Consider the following 19,471-nt stretch of genomic DNA (forward strand, 5'->3'; position numbering starts at 1 on the left):
GCTGCAGGAAAATCTCAATTTACACACACACACAAATTTATTTTTACATGTATAATTAAATCATTAAATCTGTTTATTGTTAAATATACATAAAGAAATTCAATTGTTCCTTTTTTACATATCAGATATTTATAAAGCAGCAAAGTAATTCCTTTACCAACTGGTCAAATATGTCCATAAATTACAAAATAATAAGTTTTTGTTTAGTTTTCTAACTATTAATATAAATCAATAAGATAACTTTTATCAGTCTTGCATTCTCGTTTTACTATTATCTCAACCAAAAGTAGCAGAGGTAAAATAAAGCTAATAAATCAATCATTTTACCTTTATTGTGAATTGCGAATATTGTTATTGGTGTAGATCCGTTTGTGGTCTGTTGAAAAGGGAAAAAGGGGGGGGGGTGAAAACACTCAAATGCACGTTTTTGATATCCTTAGTGACGTGCATTTGAAGTCAAAAGTAATTGCGTATCTTTGTTGTCATAACAAAAACTCTCCACCCTCTGATATTTTTGGTGGGAGGGAATTTTTAGGCCAAGATGATTGGTGGGGGGAAATCTCCCCCCGCCCCCTCAGGATTTCGCCAGGGTTGTTAAAGGTCCAGGAATTGTAAATAAATTCAATTCCCGTCCGGGAGAAAAAAATCAGCAAGTGTAAATGAGTTCTAGACCCTAAATATTGATTGATAGCACATTAAGGGTAATCGGGACTGGACCTACAGTTTAAAGTGGGATCCGAACCACCATGTGCGTCCACCGGGTATCGAACCAGGGACCCCTAGATTACAAGGCGACGAGTCTACCACTGCGCCATCGGGGAGGACCTCTAGACCGTAAAGAACCTTTTTTATGTTTAATAAAGTATTTCGATTCGGACCAGGAACGATTTTTCCGGATCAATTTAAATACGGTTCAAGTTCCGTATTGAAATGAAACAATACGCAACTTGGACAGAATTTAAATTGTGCGAGAAAGAAGGTCCCGGCCCTGTTTCGGAACCCAACAGCATTTATGGTTTCCTGGACCTTCAACAACCCTGGATTTCGTACCCCACGGTGCAGGACGAACAACGCTTCGTCACCCTATTACCGTCTATCATTTCCGTTGAAAAGTGTAGCAATAGTGACCACCTACAAGGTAAAAAAATATCGACAAAAATAGAATTAACCCTTGCTCGTCCGCTGCTCGGTAACTTAAATGGTGTCGTGCTCTATTTACTCAAATCTGAATGAGCCTTTATGGGGTAAACGCAGCTATCGCGCCTGCGTTAACGACCAGCCTTTTCCGTGAATTTGTGGGACGCGAGTGTAATTTGCGTGCTCGGCTACGTGCTATGCAAAGTTTTGTAATCAAGAAATCAATATGGTGTGCCTCACGTGTTTACACTGCGTTAGCAAACGAAATCCAGGTCTGCATGCGGCTCTCCCCCTTTTTTTTTTTATTTATGGCCGTAACGGGAACCTTTCTCTCTCGCGCGCGCGCTCTTGCGAGGAGTTTGCAAAACAATGGATCTACGTATGTTAAAAATATGGAGCTACGGAAGTTGAACTGAACAAGGCTTGGCTATCAGTGAATTGAAAATACGCACATCAGCTGTTTCCACGTTGGATTGCTCGCGATGATAGATGCTTTACGCGTTCATTCATCGCGCTCGTACATGCTCATCTATTTTCTTTTTACGTTGTGATTGAACAAGGACCCCTAGCCCGCTTTTCTTACCCCACTCAAAACAAAATCGCTGTAGACTGTTTCTGTTTTGGATATTGGACGTTGCTTTTCTACCTGTAGGGTTAATCGCGACGACGAGGATGAATTGATGAAAATGGCGATGGGACAAATACAGAGTGCAGCCATGCATTGACCAGGGTTCGAATGTGAGATATTTGGCTTCGTAGCGCGTTACGTTAACCACTCCGTCACGGAGGCCGCTCGCTTGAGTGTTGGACAAGAACACACACACACTGTGGCGGCGAATAGGGACGGGCGTGTGTTAGCAGTTGACTGACTCCCACTTTTTGTCCTCGCACTTTGGCCTCTTAATGATAACCTTGTTTACTTAGGGGAAAGTAAACTATCCTTGCCACCCCCCCCCCTAGTGTTGGCACCCAATCGCCGCCACTGTACACATACATATATACGGTAAAAAGTAATGTTCCCCGTGCATATAGCACAGTGCCATGAAGGTACATTTAGAGGATGTGTGGGGGGGGGGGGGGTAGGACTCCACACATTCTCGATCTCGGGCCATTTTGGAAATGATGTGATCAGCACCACGCTCCGGCCGCCTTTACCTCCCAGGCGTGTCCCCGGGTAGCCATTGATTTGAGGCTGGGTGAGGCCCAGAGCCGCTTTATGCGGGAACAAGGCAGGAAAATTCCGACCTTAGATCACACACCCGGTCATATATAAGGGTGATTCAGTAAAAGCGTGCAGAAACGATACAGGAAGGACAAAGGACCCCCATGCCGGGACCCGAACTGGGGAACTTCGGTGGGAGATAGAAAGTAGTCCACATAACGGGCTCAGCCACAGTCCGCTGGATGTTCATTTGTCAGTTTCCATCAATTTAACCTAATCATTTACATTCATCGTCGCGATAAGTTAAAATTAGCAGAAAAGTGGCAAACAATAATAAACATTTATACACAAAAAAAAAGTCAATAAAGTCTGCTTTCATCATTTCTGGGACCCGCCCATTATAGAATTGGCTATAAATATGATCACTAGTATAAAACTGAAAAATACTAATATTAACTGAGTATATATATATATATATAGGGCGTCAGATCTTTAAAATTAGATAGAATGAAAACCACAAGTGATAATGACATATGTATATATATTTTTTTTATTTTGAAGAGCAAACAATGGCATTAAGTTTCGAACAGTATGTCGTTCAAATGTCCTCCTCTGCTTCGGTAGGTGAATGGATTCTGAATGTCCAATTTTCCAGCACGTCTGCACACATATTGAGCGGTATAGCCTCAATGGTTCGTTCGATGCTCCATTTCAGGTCACGAACTGTGTGTAGCTTAGTCTCATAGACCTTAGATTTGTCATAACACCATAGAAAATAATCCAGGGCGGTTAGGTCACATGATCTTGGTGGCCAGTTCACATCACCCTTTCTGGACAGAACTCGTCCGGGGAACTTTTCCTGCAATAATTCCATTGTTTGGCGAGCTGTGTGGCAAGTGGCACCGTCCTGTTGGAAAAACACATTGTTGATGTCAAGTTTTGCCAGTTTAGGCCACAAAAACTGCACCACCATATTCCTGTATCGCTCCCCATTGACAGTCACGTGATTTCCATGCTGATCCTCAAAAAAATAAGGCCCGATCACGCCATTGGCCCAAAAACCACACCACACAGTCACTTTCTTAGGTTGAAGGAGCACGTCCAGAATCACTTGCGGATTTTCATCTGTCCTGTATGTTCTGTCGGTCCATTATGTAGACCATAAATTCCTCTCAATGCACGAAATGTCTGTCGAACTGAAGACGGATTTTGATAATAAATTCGAATAATTTCTATGCGTTGTGTATCTCTCCATGATAAATTGCCACAGTCTACTGCACACAGATGTCACAGTTCCATCTCGTCATTCCACTCAGTGTTGCCACAAAACTCTTTCAAAGTTCTGACGTTAAAATTGGTAGACCCTTTATTTTCAGAAATTGGGAGAGGGGTGTCTATTTTCATCTTCTCTGAAGGAATTTAGAAATCTAAGTACCTGGGAAAAATAATCCAGATTGTTTATTTTATTTCGCTTTTCTGCTACTTTTGGATAATTGCGAAGATGAGGATGAGTGATGATATGATAAAACTGATGAAAGGACACTCATGCCCAGGCCGGGATTGGAACCCGGGAACCTTGACGTTGTGCTAACTACCCCGCCACGGAGGTCGGCAGAAAATCAAGAAAAGGGAGAATTTCCTCAATTTTCGTAAATCTGAGTGAACTAATATGCTGCAGAGAAAATTTGATACACCCCACAGATCTGCGTCAATGCAATTATCCACGTTAACAAAGGCAAAAGACAACTATGACATATAATTGAACAATCAATATTTATGATTATGAGTACTAATGAAGAATCATACCATCAAAATTACTTTACATTAATATGGCAGTTTCGGTGGCTGAATTCTTTGAATGTTTAAACCCGCATCTAAACAAAGACATCCTCGTCGACACATAATAACATGCAAACACTTAGATAAAAGAAAAGTTCCATTTTATACCAGGGGATCAAGAGACGACCATTACTTTCTCTTAAACCTGAAATGGTCAATGAATAGGAAAAGTCATATAAGAAATACTAGAATGTATGATGATTTACCAACAGATGTGAATAATTTAGAAAACAATGAAACAATATGATTATGGGGGAGATAACAGTTGTTAGCATTCCTAGAATTATTCTCTAGAATTCCTCCATGTGAGCGAATAACTGATAAGAACGCTACAATATCAAGGTACAGGATAAACGAAAAGTCCCTAAACTATTTGGATCGAAAACAGCACAAAAACAGTTAATGATTGTCTACCTCTTGTGTGGTAGATCGCCTGAATTGTTGACTTTTCACGCATCAATGTGTTGACTGATTATTATTTATTAGGGATCGGTCGATATGCTATGCAATTCTTATTAAAAAATTTCGAACATTTCCGGCGAATTTTTCCCGTTCGAAACGTTGGAATTTTAAACAATTTTTCGTCGCGCACACCACTAGAATTGATTGACAACAACGATAGTTAAGTGTTTATCAGTCTCCACAAATGGTACAAGCCAATATGGCCGCCTTTTCAACAGAATACCTGAATTTCACTCATTACAAATATTTTCTACTGAGCTTTTTTTGTCATTAAAGGCATATAATTATGACACAATACAATGCTTGTAGAATTGCGAAAACCAAAATTAGTTGGAAAATGTCAAATGGGGTACTCGTATTTACTCAGCAAAAATCCCGTGTAAAGCCCTATGAAGCAAGTGTTGCCATCTTTGAATTTGAAAACCAGTGTGTCTTTAAAAAAATCATCTCTCAAAAGTGAAAGAACTAAAGCCTTTTAATGATGATCCCAATCCTTATTCCGGGATCCGACCGGCTAGAATTCGATCTCAACGTCTCCTGCTGTTTCATGCGAAACGCACTGACCAGCTCAAGCAAGTTGAGATTTTATCCTCCGATAACGAAAATAATTTCGGCGACCCGAAACGGAGACGCGAACGGAAGGGACAAAAAAAAGTCCTTGAATCCAAACCGGACTTGAAAAACGTGGCGATTTCATTATAAAGCTGCCAGATCCAAATCCCCCTGGCCTGCCAAAACCATTGTGCGCGCCGGTTGGCCAGCCTTTTGCCGAAATGCGATGCATTTGTTACTGTCCACTAGGAAGGCGGGAGGTCCCGTGACCAATACAAAGTTCTCCAAAGCAGCTTTCCGTATTTGGACGACGCACTCGGCTGCACAGAGCGGTCTCGTCTTTCCCCGCGCCAAGTGACAAAAACTTCGATTCGCAATCACACGTTCGCTTTACGCACAAAGAACAATCGGTACCGGGTTCATAGTTCCTCGGCGGAAATTGGACCCGGAACGCTTGAATTACATATACTATTCCTTTTCACTTCTCGCAGTTTAGCACCTGTAACATTGTTTCAAGTGTGGCGATTTTAATGCCCTCAAATAGCAGTGGCGTATGCTGAGTCCAAGACCTGGGCTCAGAGACAGGTTGCAAACTTGTAAGAATTCAGGTTGCCAACTTCCAAGAATTCAGGTTGCCAACTGCAGAATAGTCATTATCATATTTTTGAAATTAGGTTTACAAACAGTTTCTAATCGATTGTTCTTCTGTATTTTACCCTCTAGGCTTCAGGCTTCACAGATAGCCTAGAATATACGGTCCTGTCAAATAGGATTTTAACCCTTCCCAACGATTTGTCAGCTATGTTTGAAAATAGTAATTTAGCCAAAAAAAAAAAAAAAATGCTTCTTGAGAAGAGCAAGCCATTTACACTGTTTCTGAGGTAAGTTTTTAGACTATCCATACCATTTATAATGTGTTTGCCCTATGTAGGCTCCTCTACAACTTGCATTTTTAACCTTTCTCTTTGCACCCTTTTTTTTAATATTAAGGTACGGGTTTTAGATAAGGGTTTATTTTCTGATATAAATGACGGGTGCAAAATGTCCATACGTATCCACACACCCAAAAATTTTAAATCCATGGATAGTCGCAAAATAGTTATTTCACTGGTTTATTGAAAGCCCAACATTTCATTATCCAGATCTTTATCAACGCCTTATTTGTCTTTCATTACGTCGCTTTACCCAAACTTCAAGGCGTAACAGCCCAACTTTTTCTTTAGGCGAGTTCCATCCATGCCCGTAGCCAGGCAGGGGCCAGGGGGGGGGGTTGAGCCCCCTTGACATTAGGTAAAACTATTTTGTATTCTAATTTGTTTGAGGGGAAGAGTGTAAATGTAGACAGCAAATATTATTTTGTTCACAACTTTGTTCGTTCATCTTGTTTATGAACAGAAGTATAAGCAGCGGCAAGTGTTTAGAAGATTTTCTAGACTTTATAAAGTTCTTTCACAGCGGGCCTTCTTTATCTGTACCTTCACTGCCCCTGTTGCAGCCTCTCGTGTGACAGAAATCTGTGAATTTTTACGTCATCATCCACATTCCTTCCACATCTGCCTCAAATGTCAACATATCCAAAGTTTTGGGAACGAAGAGGAGTTTTATTGCTTCGGCCAGGGTATGGCAGTGCCTATGTTAGAAGTGAATATTGTACATTTTAACCTGTACAATATAAATATCTGTATCATCAAAAATAGTAAGGAGTGTGTAGAAGGGGTGGTGTCAGTAGCAGTCATTAGCACTTCAAGTTATGTTTTAGAAGATATAGAAGAAACTGTAGTATTTGTATATTTCTAAATTTTATATTTTAAATTAACTTAATGACCCCCGACACACATAATTCAACTTCATTTAATACTGTTAAACTTTTGAAATATGGACTTGGTTTACAAAGCCCCCCCTGATAACCCGTGAATCCCCCCCCCTGGAGATCAGTTCTAGCTACGGGCCTGGATCCATCGCCGTAATTTTTTGGCTTCAGAGACCGGAACACGCTACTTTTCCTTTTCAAGTAGTTCCTCAATTTCCATCATGACGCCGATATTTTGGGGGGGGCACCGGAAATCCCACACGGGACCGCCAACACCAAAGGAAAGAACGCTAATCACTGTTTACGTCGTTTTATCGGCTCCAGAAGACGAAATATCTTTGACAAACTAAAAAAAAGACACCCAACTACACAGAACTGGGGCCACTGTTTAAAATGATATTCAAACAACCGTGAATTTACTATATACCAAGATAACCAACGTTTAGGGAAGGCGACTGTTTCGAAATCAAACCTCCGTCATAACAGTGTTACTAAAAAGTAAGAAAAACAAATGTTGGCTAAATACCACAAAGTTCATTTGTCTATTACGGTTCCAAAATTGTTTAAGTTTGATTTAAGTTCACTTTAGTAACTTATTTTAGATTTAATAACATTATATATTATTTCCTGTGTATAGCTTAAAATCTTTCTCCCTCCCCCCCCCCTTCAGTCTTCAATGATATCGCACCCTGGTAGAGAGAAACCCTAACCCTTTTAATAAGAAATTGCCCCCACCGAAATTAGGCTAGCCATCCACACCAACAATGAACACAGAACATACATAAATTTGGCCATAGCCCACTTTCTTACAGGTAAGCTATTCCCCCAATAGCATCTCTACCAGAAAATTTCATGGACATTTCACGTAATCCCCAATCTTTCCACATGGAGGAGTGGCCACGCTGCATAAACCATGAAATATGTTCTTCCCAAGGGGAGAGAATGGAAGGAGACTTCCTGTCTCGTAAAAGAAACCCACCCGGGGTCCCACATTGCAAAATTTGGCAACACCACGCAAGGCGACCCGCCCCGGAGGCATAACAGATCGCGAACGGAGGGATGGAGCCCTCATCCCTTGTGGACAGGAGCGCACCTGGTCGACCTCGGCAGAGAAGAAAGAAAAAAATCTGAACCTCCCTCTGTCCTTTTGTGAGGAGCAGGTACAGGAAATCATGCTAGTCTCTTCCTGCGCCAACTTGTTCTTCCACGAAGGAAAACCAGGAGTTTTGCAAAGTACGAAAAGACAACACGGATTTGTAGACGCCGTAAATTCCACAGCATAGCCAAAAGTTTTACAACTGCAAATGCACCAAAATGAAACAGACACGCATCTAAAACTATATTTCGGGAAGAGTCCGAAACAAGTCTCTCACACGTAATAGTAATAATAATAATAATGATCCAGGGTGCGAAATCACTGCAGATTGGTGGAGGGTAGATGCACAAACACACACACGCATATATATATATATATATATATATATATATATATATATAATGTCATTAAATATGTCAATTATTAAATAATTAAACTATATTATAAAATATACAATATATTATATCGACTGTCCATTCCAAATTCGATTGCAAATTGAAGATTTGCATATGCTACTAATGTCATAAACAATGATTTGCGTGACTAGTTGGGGGGGGGGATGAAGAGACATTAAGAAGTTAATGGTGTCCTGTATAAGATTCACATCTAAAAGCTAATGTGTGTTTTATTTATATACTTCGCAGTAGCTGACGAAAGACGACTAACCAGTCGGCCTAATTTCTGTGATCTGGCGATTGCTGGGTTGAGTGTTCTTACAGGTGAAGATCTTTATTGTTCGTTTCTTGTGTGTGTTTTCGATATTATTCCCGTAAAGTATATTAGACTTCAAAAGTAAGGACTTCGTTATCTTTTGTTGTTAGAACAAAAACTCTCCCCCTGGAAAAGTCTCGTGGGGGAAGTCCCCCTGTCCCCCGAGATTTCACACCCTCAATAATACCGTAGTTCACAGCATAATCGTCACAGATTTTATGCCAACTTTTCTCTGCACAAAAGTAGGGTGCGACCATTATGTGAGGCTTTCCTTCATTTTTTTTAAAAAAAAGATTGTGTCGGCATTACCGGTACTTAAAAGTAACTTTTTGCTACACTGCACGGAATACTTGTGAATATACGTTAAAATTGAATATAGTCCAAATCGATGTACATAATTTCATTTTTCCCGTCTGAAAAGGAAAGCACATTACTTGATATTGATTTGTGAATTATAGTCGAAATATTAAACTTGAGAAAATTTCCTACAGTGCTGGGATGTACGCATTTACAAAATTTAATACTTTGTGTCCGAAGATTATGCGTCACTCACATTGGTTTCGTTACCTGACACGACGATTACGCAATGAAAAGTTATAAGCGAATATTTGGGTTGAAAAAACAGGATGCGACGGTTATGCGATGAAAGGTTATAAAACAAAATCCGGACTGAAATAACAGGGTGCAATGATTACGCGGCGAAATAAGGTAATAATAATAAAACACCTACTTTATTTATTACATGTGTCGCTTCTTCTTACTCTTCAAAAAAGAACAGATATAGCTTCCGATATAAGAAGCATTAGACTGAAGTGGCTGGGACATGTGGAAATAATGCCTGAAAACAGAGCGGTTAAGGAGGACTACAAATGGAGCCCAGGAGGGAGAAGGAAAATATGGTTAGAGGATGTTGAGGAGGATGGGAGTAAGACGGTGAAGAAATAGAGCAGAAGACATAAGAGAATGGGCTATCATTGTGAGAGAGGCCAAGGCCCTTCAGGGGCTGTAGCAGCCAAGGAGTAAGTCGCTTCTTACTCTACTTACCTACTACTATATCTTAAATTGTAGAATATGAAAACATGAAATTATGATGGTTCCAGCGTTTTATAATTATTTCTTCGATCTAACGCTGTTTTTACTTTTGTTATTCTGTTCCAGTACTGGCTGAACATTATTATTATTGTTACTGCCAATAAAAATAACACACTTTGTTTTTCTTAACTATTTCAATTCCCAGGGGGGTCGACGGACAGGTTCGACCCCTCTCCCCAGATCAGGATTCGAAACGGGAACTTTCGGTGGCAAGATCAGGATGGTATCGAGATGAAACTTGAAAATTTAATTCATGCCTCGATCTCTTTCACCCTCGTTAGGACACTTACAGTATAAATAACATACATTGTGTCAACGCATAAACTTCCACTATGCATTATAAATAAAGTTTTTCGGTTTGACGCCTTGTTTCAAAGTTAAGAACAATCGAAAACCTAATCATATCTTGAATGTATGCAACCGCGCAGCACTTGTTCACAACTGCCACCAAGATTTTTTTTCCCCTTTTGCGGTCGCCAACAAAAGTGGTTGCGTTTTGAAAACCACGCCGTTGTGCCCTAAGAAACGTCAGGTTGGGATTCGAATTCGGAGCACCTGGCGTAGTAGTGCGCTGTGCTAACCACTCGGCCAAGAACGAATTGATTGATTTAGTTTATTTTACTTTGTCTTTTGTTCCACTTTTGGCTAATTTGCGAAGATTAAGATGAGTGATGATATCATGAAATTGATGAATGGACACTCACAAACACCCATACCCAGGCAAGGATTCGAACCCGGGACCTCTCGGCCACGGAGGTCGGCTATTAAAATATAATACTGTTTATTGATATACTTTCGGTTTGAAATCGGCAAACGTTTATTCGCAGCTACAATGTGCAAAACTGTAAATGACAAAACTACTTTGTCGGCCTAGGTTTGGCATGAACACTTTCGGCCTCATTGTTTCATATCGACATTGTCTACCATTTCTTTTATCAGAAAGTTTCCAACACAACACATGACAGATAAAGCATAGTTTCAAGGACCCGATTGTTACGCACATCGTGTGAAAAGTCGTATTCCTTGACTAAAAAAAAAGGAATAAATTTTATTTAGTATTCCGTAAACGACGAACAAGTTTGTCTAGATATCAAGAATGATTTTTTCCCTTGACCGAGGATTGACCAATACTTCCATTCCCTTTGCACACACATACAAATGACAATTTGGTTGTCCGGAAAAATATGACCGTCAACAGGTTAGCTTTTTGATTCAATGATTTTAATTCATGCAAAGGACGTCATTACAACCAGTGCTCATGGATCATATTTGTGGTTTGCCTCTACTGAATTTGTTCATTGGTTGTAATTGTATTTCGGTCGTTTAGGTTAGTTCTTCTCTTAAATTTCCTTTACTCGGGTTTATGAAATCGCATATTTTTACCGATGTCTTACAAACAGAATTGAGAGGAAAATATTTTGGGATTTTTTTGCGCAATCAATTTTATCTATACTCGCCTTTCTCGGTTTCAATAGGTCTTCGACTTCAGCCCCCTCATCATCTACGCACAAAACTGGGTTACGACGTATCCTCTGCAACGGGCTGAAGAAGACTGTTACAACCGTGGGTTGTTCGTTACACACGTTCACATGAACGATCAAGCTTCGGCAAAGTCACATATTCTTTCCACCTGATTGTGACCGAAGTGCGAGCTGAGCATGATCGAAGCGAAGGGTACGATTCCCCCGGGGGGGGGGGGGGGGTGATCTAAGGTCGGAATTTTTCCGGCCTTGTCCCGCATAAAGCGACTCTGGGGCTCATCCAGCCTCAAATAAATGGGTACAGTGGGATCCATGAGTACTGACGTGCAAATTGTCCATCACCATGTTCGTGCACTTTATTTGATCCAATAAGAGCTTCAAGAATTAAAAGAAAACTCAAAACAAGCTGTTGACAACTTCTGCGCCAGCATACATAAAAAATCATCGCTTAAAAACACACAGGATGTAAGAGAAAAATTATTTAAAATAGTCATGACAATTTGCCGAGCAATACTAGTGGACCCCACTGCATCTGGGGGAGGGGGGATTCAGGTGGCAGTAGCCTGGTGCTGATCACCACCTCCAAAATGGCCTAAATCGAGAATGTTCGGGCCCTACCACCACATCCCTTAAATGTGCCATCATGGCACGGTGCTATATCCACATGGAAACTTTAGCTTTACCTCTTGCAAACTGTTCTGTCTGATTACTACTTGAATCCAGTTGTTTGGAACTTTTCATGCAAGTCAGTTTGTGACAGGTGAGTGATATTATGCCCAGCTCAGGGAACAGTTCATAGAATAGGTGAAGAAGTGGAAGAGAAAATCAAACATTATACATAAATCACCTATCAGGAGAATATGTGAACTATACAATAGATGTTCCAAAAGGGGACTAAACCAGATATATTCCACATGCCTGTTAAGGCCTTAAAAAACTGCTCAAAGCGTAGAAGAATAAATGTAGACGTGAATATGAATGCAAATTATCTAAATATGTGGTTCTCTTGTAGTTTGTATGAATTTCTCGAGTACCAATTAACTACGGGTTTTGGGTACTTTATAACCAAGACATAGCTAGTGCGAGCCAATGTATTCACAAAATCGAACATCTGACACAGTTTCAATTCTAGTCTTCGGTGGTTCAAAATTTGCATGTCTGACTTGCATGTACATTTTTTTTACAAAAATTCATTTCAGTCATCGACGTTAAGCCAGTATGGAGTTCTTCACTACAGATGATTTTGTGTCTTTCTTCGAAGACAGTAGAGAGTAGTAGTGTTGGCAGGAAGAACTGCAATAAATACGAAGCAGTCGATAGACATTTGGTAAAAATTGCCTCTATCTTAGCAAGTATAGTCACATTAATGGGCTGCTCTCAGTATAATCTGCACTCTTGATTTGCGTGGACAGCAGCGAAAGCATGATTTTCATGGAGAGCATTCTGTGTGTTAAAACAAAATAAGGTGTCAGACAAATATTTTCAATGTACTGATCAATATTTTGACCTGTGACACAATGAGCTCTCATCTGGTTAATGGCATGCCTTAATACATGAAGTTATAAAAAAGAGGACATGATTCGGGCCCTGAAAACATGCAGGGGTTGGGGAGGGGAATCAAATTCTGTGCGTCATTTGCTGGTTAAATATTTATTGGCTGATGGCTAGGTGTCATTATAGCTGTGCAGTCTAGGACTCGGGCTACAGGATGCATATATGTTTGAGTGTCCTGGTGGAGAGCATAACTCTTCTCCTGAGATTCCATCCTGTGTACGGGACCGTGGCCACCGACCATCGTAAGGAATTTGGGAAGCTATGAATAAGTGGCGCAACATGGTCATGGAAACAGCAACAATGACTGGGGGGTTCGTCGTGCTGACCACACATCACCCCGTAACTAGTTGGAGGCCCACAGTTGGTAGGCAAGTCCTGGCCCTGAAGGGTTGTTGCCCCACAGGTTGGTTACCAACAACGATTGATTTATTTTACAGTGCTTGTATACAATAACACAAATGTTCATTTGGGGTAAATGATGTTTAGTAACACAAAGATGCGTCAGACACAAATTTTCAACATAAAATGTGCACAACATGGAGTAGCATGAACCCTGTATTTACTTAGGGTACAAGAAAACTAAATAAAAGAGGTTGCAAAATCTTTAGCTAAAGATCTAAATGCAAGTATAATTACTTTCTTCATTAGCCTTTATCTCACGGGAGCCTATCAAACGAGAACATTCCAGGTGCACTTTTCGAACTTGCCGCAATGTACCAAAAAAGATTGTAGAAAGAGAGCTGATTGTAATAGAGATGGAATGATTTATTTGTTCTTGCACAATGACAAGGACTCTCAGCAGATGTGACATTTATACATTTACTTCCCAATTCAAATGTTGAAAAGAAAATTTAAATTTTATGCAAAAATTCATATTCAACATTCTCTATGGCCACCTGATCAAAGTGAAGAAAAAATTTAGTATGCATGAAAATTCCTACAACAATAAAGTCATGTTGAACATTGGTAGATACTTATTGGGGAAAATATAAGAAAAACTGCATACCCATCTTATGGAATAGATTTCTGGAAAATTGGCCCCAACATCGGTATTATGGATACTTGATGCACTAAATTTCCAGAGGACAAGATAATACCACTCTTCGAGGACACACTACCCCATCCAACCATAAAAAAGAATAATATATGCAACTACTTGTGGAAACTGACAATATTCAGAGGATTTTCTAAATTGGAGATCTTCTTCTGGACCATGACATATCAGCAAGAAACATTTTGAATAACCATGCATATTTTTTATGAAAAAATTGACATTTTCAAAATGTTTTCGTAAAAAGTACAGCGCCTTGAATAATGTAGTGTGGAAAACGACCCAAGAAACTGGTTCCCCAGACGGATGAGAAACATGGATGGCAGTGCGAGCAATCTCGGTGCTAATTTTCTTATGAAAGTAATGCGGCTTTGTTAGTTTTTGGAATATATTATGTAGATTTGTTTGCCTTGAAAGGCGGTACGTGAATTGACGGAAACAGTTATATTTGTGGAACGATTTGCAGTCACGAAATGACATTAATTTGGAAAGAAAAGTAAAATAAAATTAATAAATAAATAGCATGCGTAACACAAGAAGAAACATCGCAAAGTGATTCCGGACGTCAGGTGTTGGATTGTGTACTAGTTTTATTTTTCTATGTTATTAGAATATAAATAGTATCCTGAGAGATATTTCATACCGAGGCAACAAACCACGAGTGTCTATTGATAGCGAGCAGTCCATAATCAATGCAGCCTTTTGAACCGTCACAAGCTCTGACTGCACAGTTTCCTCAAGGAGATTTTACACCAAAGCGACACGCGATACGAGGTTTCACACCAAAGCGACATGGGTCCTTCGGTCCAAGGCAACTTTCACACCGAAGCGACACATGTTGCTTGGAAACGAGCCAATCAAGAGCAACATTTCACATCGTAGCTGCATGACGGGCATGACGGGAAGCACAGGCCAGCGTTCGGTTGGTGAAATCCTCAAGCGATAAGTGTCGCGTGCCCCTTGTCGCTTTGGTGCGCCATCTCCCTAAAGCAAGACACTCATTGCATTGCACATGCGCGAACAACAAACCATGGCAACATGTTGCAAGCTATTGAGGAAATACCCCAGTTTCAGTGACGCACAAGCAACAAAGCGACACATGTGACTTATCCTGTCGCCTGGATCTGTTATTGTAATGTGCGGTTTTTCGTGTCGCCTATCTGTTGTTCGCACAATTAGCAGCGAACGCTTGCCAATAGACTGAAGGCACCATGTCGCTTGTCACTTAGTTGGGAACTCCCCCTGTAGCGCGTCGCTTCGGTCTGAGCACCCTTCCTTTAAGGAGCTTTCCGACCGAAGTAACAAGTAGAAAGCGAATACGCCATATGAACGTGTCGTTTGCTGTTTGGACCCTCACGTGCAATGAATGCTATTTTACAGTCTGGAAGTGTGTGTCACTAGTGTGACAGTGTGAACATCCAGTGTCGCTTGTCCCATTGGTTTGAAAGTTTCCTTACACTCACGTCGATGGCACTAAGAAAGTTTTGTGGGGTTCCCCTTGTCGTTTCATGGAATCATCATTATCATCATCGCCGCGATTAGTTTAAAGCGGAAGAAATGAGACAGTAAATATCAAAAATACATCCACGCAACATAAAAAGTAAATGTTTAAATATCCCACAACACTACATCTGACAGATTAAGTTGGAAAAGCAAATGATTTGGTTTCATCCAGTGGTGGGTGAAATATAGCCATGCATGCCAGAGTATTTTGGGCCAGTATGACCGCCCACTTATATTACCATGGTTTCAGTGGCGCAAACACGGGGGGGATTGCCCCCACAACCTTGGTGGGGAATGAGTTCTATGGGGGGCAAGTGTACTTGCAGGAGGCAATTACCGCCCAGAACTTCAAATTTCATGCAAATAGAAACAATTTTCGTAAAATTTTATAGCTCGCAATACCTCCTTTTCTTAGTCTTATCAAGTTCAGAACCATAACTAGGGAACGGCGGGAGGCGGGCTTGGGCGCCAAACGATCTAAATGAAAAAAGTTGTAAAATTAATTGATTCATTTATATATTTTTTAAAGTCTACTTTATGCACAGAAAGGATAATTGAGTCTGGCCCTATAGCTTAAAGAGGGCTCCGAACCACTATGTGCCTCCACTGGGACCGCTTGGTCAGAAGGCGACTTGCGACGATGTTACCATTACACCATTGGGGAGGCACAAAACTTGTATATGATATAATGCCATGGCGTTCCGTTAAATCATTTGCGCCCTATTAAATTAATATTGATTTCAGCTTGCAAAAAAATTGGATTCAAAAGTTTTCTTGCTCGCTTCACTCGCTATTTATATTTGTTCGCTGTAATTCATTGTAAATCACCAGACAGAGAAATGAGATTTGTCTTAATTGATTTTGTTTTAAATGCATGAACAATTGTTTTGAGAGACAATTTATGTAATTTTTGCTGTTGGTTTATTGTGAGATGGATGAATTGGTTGTGTAATATATTTAAATAATATATGCTGTATGTAATAATTTATTAAAGAAACTTTGAATGCACACACAATTTAGTGTCCACGTCACTCCACGTTGCATATATGTGAAACATATATAGTGCATGAAAGTTATATTAATGTAAAAAGGAATTATATTTGGAATGCATTTATCAAACATTTTCTGTCTTTCAAAAATAGTTTATGTATTTGTTTTCCGTTGTTAATGTGAAATTGAACGTGTTAAAAAAGTAATTCAAATCGTTTGTTGGAACACAAATGCTTTAGCACAAACTTCTAGCCCCTTTTTGCATAATTTACAAAGATAATAACGTCTTCGATACTACCACTACTAATAGTAATAATAATGTTGGTCCTGGGTTCGAATCCCGGCTTGGGCATGGATGTTTGCGAGTATAAATTCATCATTTTAATCATGCCATCATCACTCATCCTCATCTTCGCAAATTAGCCAATTTTTTATTAAAATTATTATTATTATTGGTACGTTTCTCATGATACTTGCATCCCCCCCCCCCAGACAAAAATTTGTGGTTGCACCTCTCCATGGTGTACAATTTGTTCGGACATTTTATGCTATGTAAGCCAGTGTAAAAGTTGTCTCACTATCATGTGCACATTACAGTGAAGTATTAAAAATTCAAGTAAAATTATAAAAAAAATGGGAAGAAACTGTCTAAACATTGCTTCTCCTTTAATTTTTAATCATTACCTAGGAATGCTGAGGTCAAAGTGTTCCAAGTTTTGGTAAAGTGTTTACACAAAATCTATATGGGCAACTACTCTGGCTGTCAGTATTTTTTTGAGCTTCATGTAACCACGTTTAGTGGTTTTACTGACAGTGTGTTGAAGAGGGAGGCGTCTACAAGCTGGGTCACTTTGACCCCCTTGCAACACAAGTTTTTGTGTGTGTGTTGCATCCCTGATTCATTCCAAAACAAATCTTATCATAATAAATTTTTGTTACAGTTTCGTATATCGGAAACATTTTACAGAAGAAACTACTTACGGAAATGAGTTTGTCTAAGGTTTACAACGTTCGTCGAAGTATTTTCTTTCATCGTGGAATATATTTGACTGAAATCATGTATTTTTCATATCTCACCGATGAACAATTGCCAGTTTTCATTTGGCTCCCGTACCTAAACCGGATGCAGCGTACGTTTCATGACATCACCCCCTTTCAGTGTTTCCAACCCCTTTTTTTTTCTTCACTATGCTTGCCTAACCTAACCTTATTCAAAATGGTTCTTGGGGGTATCCGTGACTGGGTCGTGGGGCTATGCATCACCTACCCATGCATAATGTACTATTTCCACCGGTGACAACACGATAGTAGGTATTTTTTGGTGAAGAAGGTTGGAAACATTGGATACTCACATGAGTCAAGATGGGGCCGCCATATTGTGTGTTACGGAAGCGAGGAAATGAATCAAAGAAATCACTCGGTATGTGAAAATTGTGTTTGTTTTTGTGTAAAAAGCATAATGGCACCTTGAACTATGTTCCGCAATACACAATTGGTAAGTACGAACCATGCAAAACACAAAATATCAGATTTTCATGTGTTTCCGATATACTACACTGTTACGTAATTTTTTCTTCACAATACTGATAGAACCATTCTCTTTATGATGTCTTCATATTTGAAATAACAGTGTGTCTGTAACAATAAGTGCCAGACTGTCGCACTCGCTTTTTACTTTCTGAAGTATTATAACCCTTGCTACAGGATGCTTTAACATCCACTATCAACTACAACACCCTGTATGCTTAACGTTATAATTATTTTCCGATTCAATAGCTCAGGGGGCGGGGGGAGTGTGTACGAAAGTTAATCGGACATCAATGGATGTTACACACTTGTGTACGATGCTTCCACAACATGTGTATATTAGTGTCATTATTTCACATAACAGTGTGCGATCTACCTTCTGACAAGCATGAAAAGGCTTCTTGTCATTATTCGAATTTGCCTAAACGTCTAGTTTGTTGTAGAAGAGTACTGGTCAGCGCACCAAAACCAAAAGATCTCGATTTAGAAGTGCTAAGCCTTTTCAACAGATACCAGACATGATTCATATCTTCCAAATTCACGAACCTACATCGCTATGAAATGTGCCTTATCTCAAAATAGCGGTTAAAACTGTTGTCAGTTTTATTTACATTGCGAAGTTCACGCTGTTGCGTCCTTGCCATTCACAATGTTTACTTCATTATTACCCACTATCCGGTAAAAGAACACTCATCTAATACAACATCTTTCATTGGCACTATATCTCTTATTAGTGAATAAAACGTATTAAGGGGAATTTGTACTTCTTACATTTAATCGCGTTCAAGGTCAAGGTAGGAATGACACATTCTGTACGAAAACATAACAGGTTTGTATGTTTAAGCAGACGCACACGTACATTTATTAGGCATTTTTTACTTTGATAACATCAATAACTTCACACTACTAAGAAACCAAAGTTCTGTACTGATTTCAGACTTGACATTTCAGTAAGAAATAGCCATTCAGAACACATTGCTACCATCATTTTTGCTTTGCAATGACTGAGAACAACACACCATGTTTTCGGCAGCCATATTAAACCTCGTTTAGATAAGCACCGCACTCTTACACAATATAAGCCACATTACGCACTTGTTTATTGGCTTGCAAGAGATGTAAGGCACGTAAAAATTGTACTCACCCGCGGTTCGCTTCGTTAATACACCTGCTATAAACAGTATGCAGAGCAGAAATTCTCGCGCCGCCATAAATTCACGGTCATCGGGACAATTTCACAGAAAAACTTGCTCCAAATACGCCATAGAACCCTCCTGTGCGCAGTGATACACTCTTCACCTCACGTTAGAGCGTAGGGAACGACAATCGCCCTCCGCTGCTCTTCCAGTTGTTGGACATACCCCCCACATGTACATTGAGGATGCAATCTTGTTACAATGTTATGAACGACATGTACGTACTCATCATAAACTTTGTGTCATATGTTGTTGAATGTACTGGAGTTACGTTCATGATTTTACAATAAAGAAATTACGGGGTTTAT

General features: G+C 39.8%; 1 protein-coding gene across 1 annotated transcript in view; it reads right to left on the reverse strand.

Moving 5' to 3' along the window:
- LOC145992475 (protogenin B-like) overlaps positions 1–19,238 on the reverse strand; it is a 103,011-nt gene extending 83,773 nt beyond the window's left edge. The window contains exon 1 of the mRNA XM_083128859.1: positions 19,112–19,238. Coding sequence (XP_082984985.1) covers positions 19,112–19,178 — 67 coding nt within the window. The 5' untranslated portion in view covers positions 19,179–19,238. The remainder of the gene's footprint in view (positions 1–19,111) is intronic.
- Between the last annotated feature and the right edge of the window lie 233 nt (positions 19,239–19,471).

The sequence above is a fragment of the Lepisma saccharinum genome, chromosome 1, assembly GCF_977018435.1.
Source record: "Lepisma saccharinum chromosome 1, izLepSacc3.1, whole genome shotgun sequence".
Classification (NCBI taxonomy): domain Eukaryota; kingdom Metazoa; phylum Arthropoda; class Insecta; order Zygentoma; family Lepismatidae; genus Lepisma; species Lepisma saccharinum.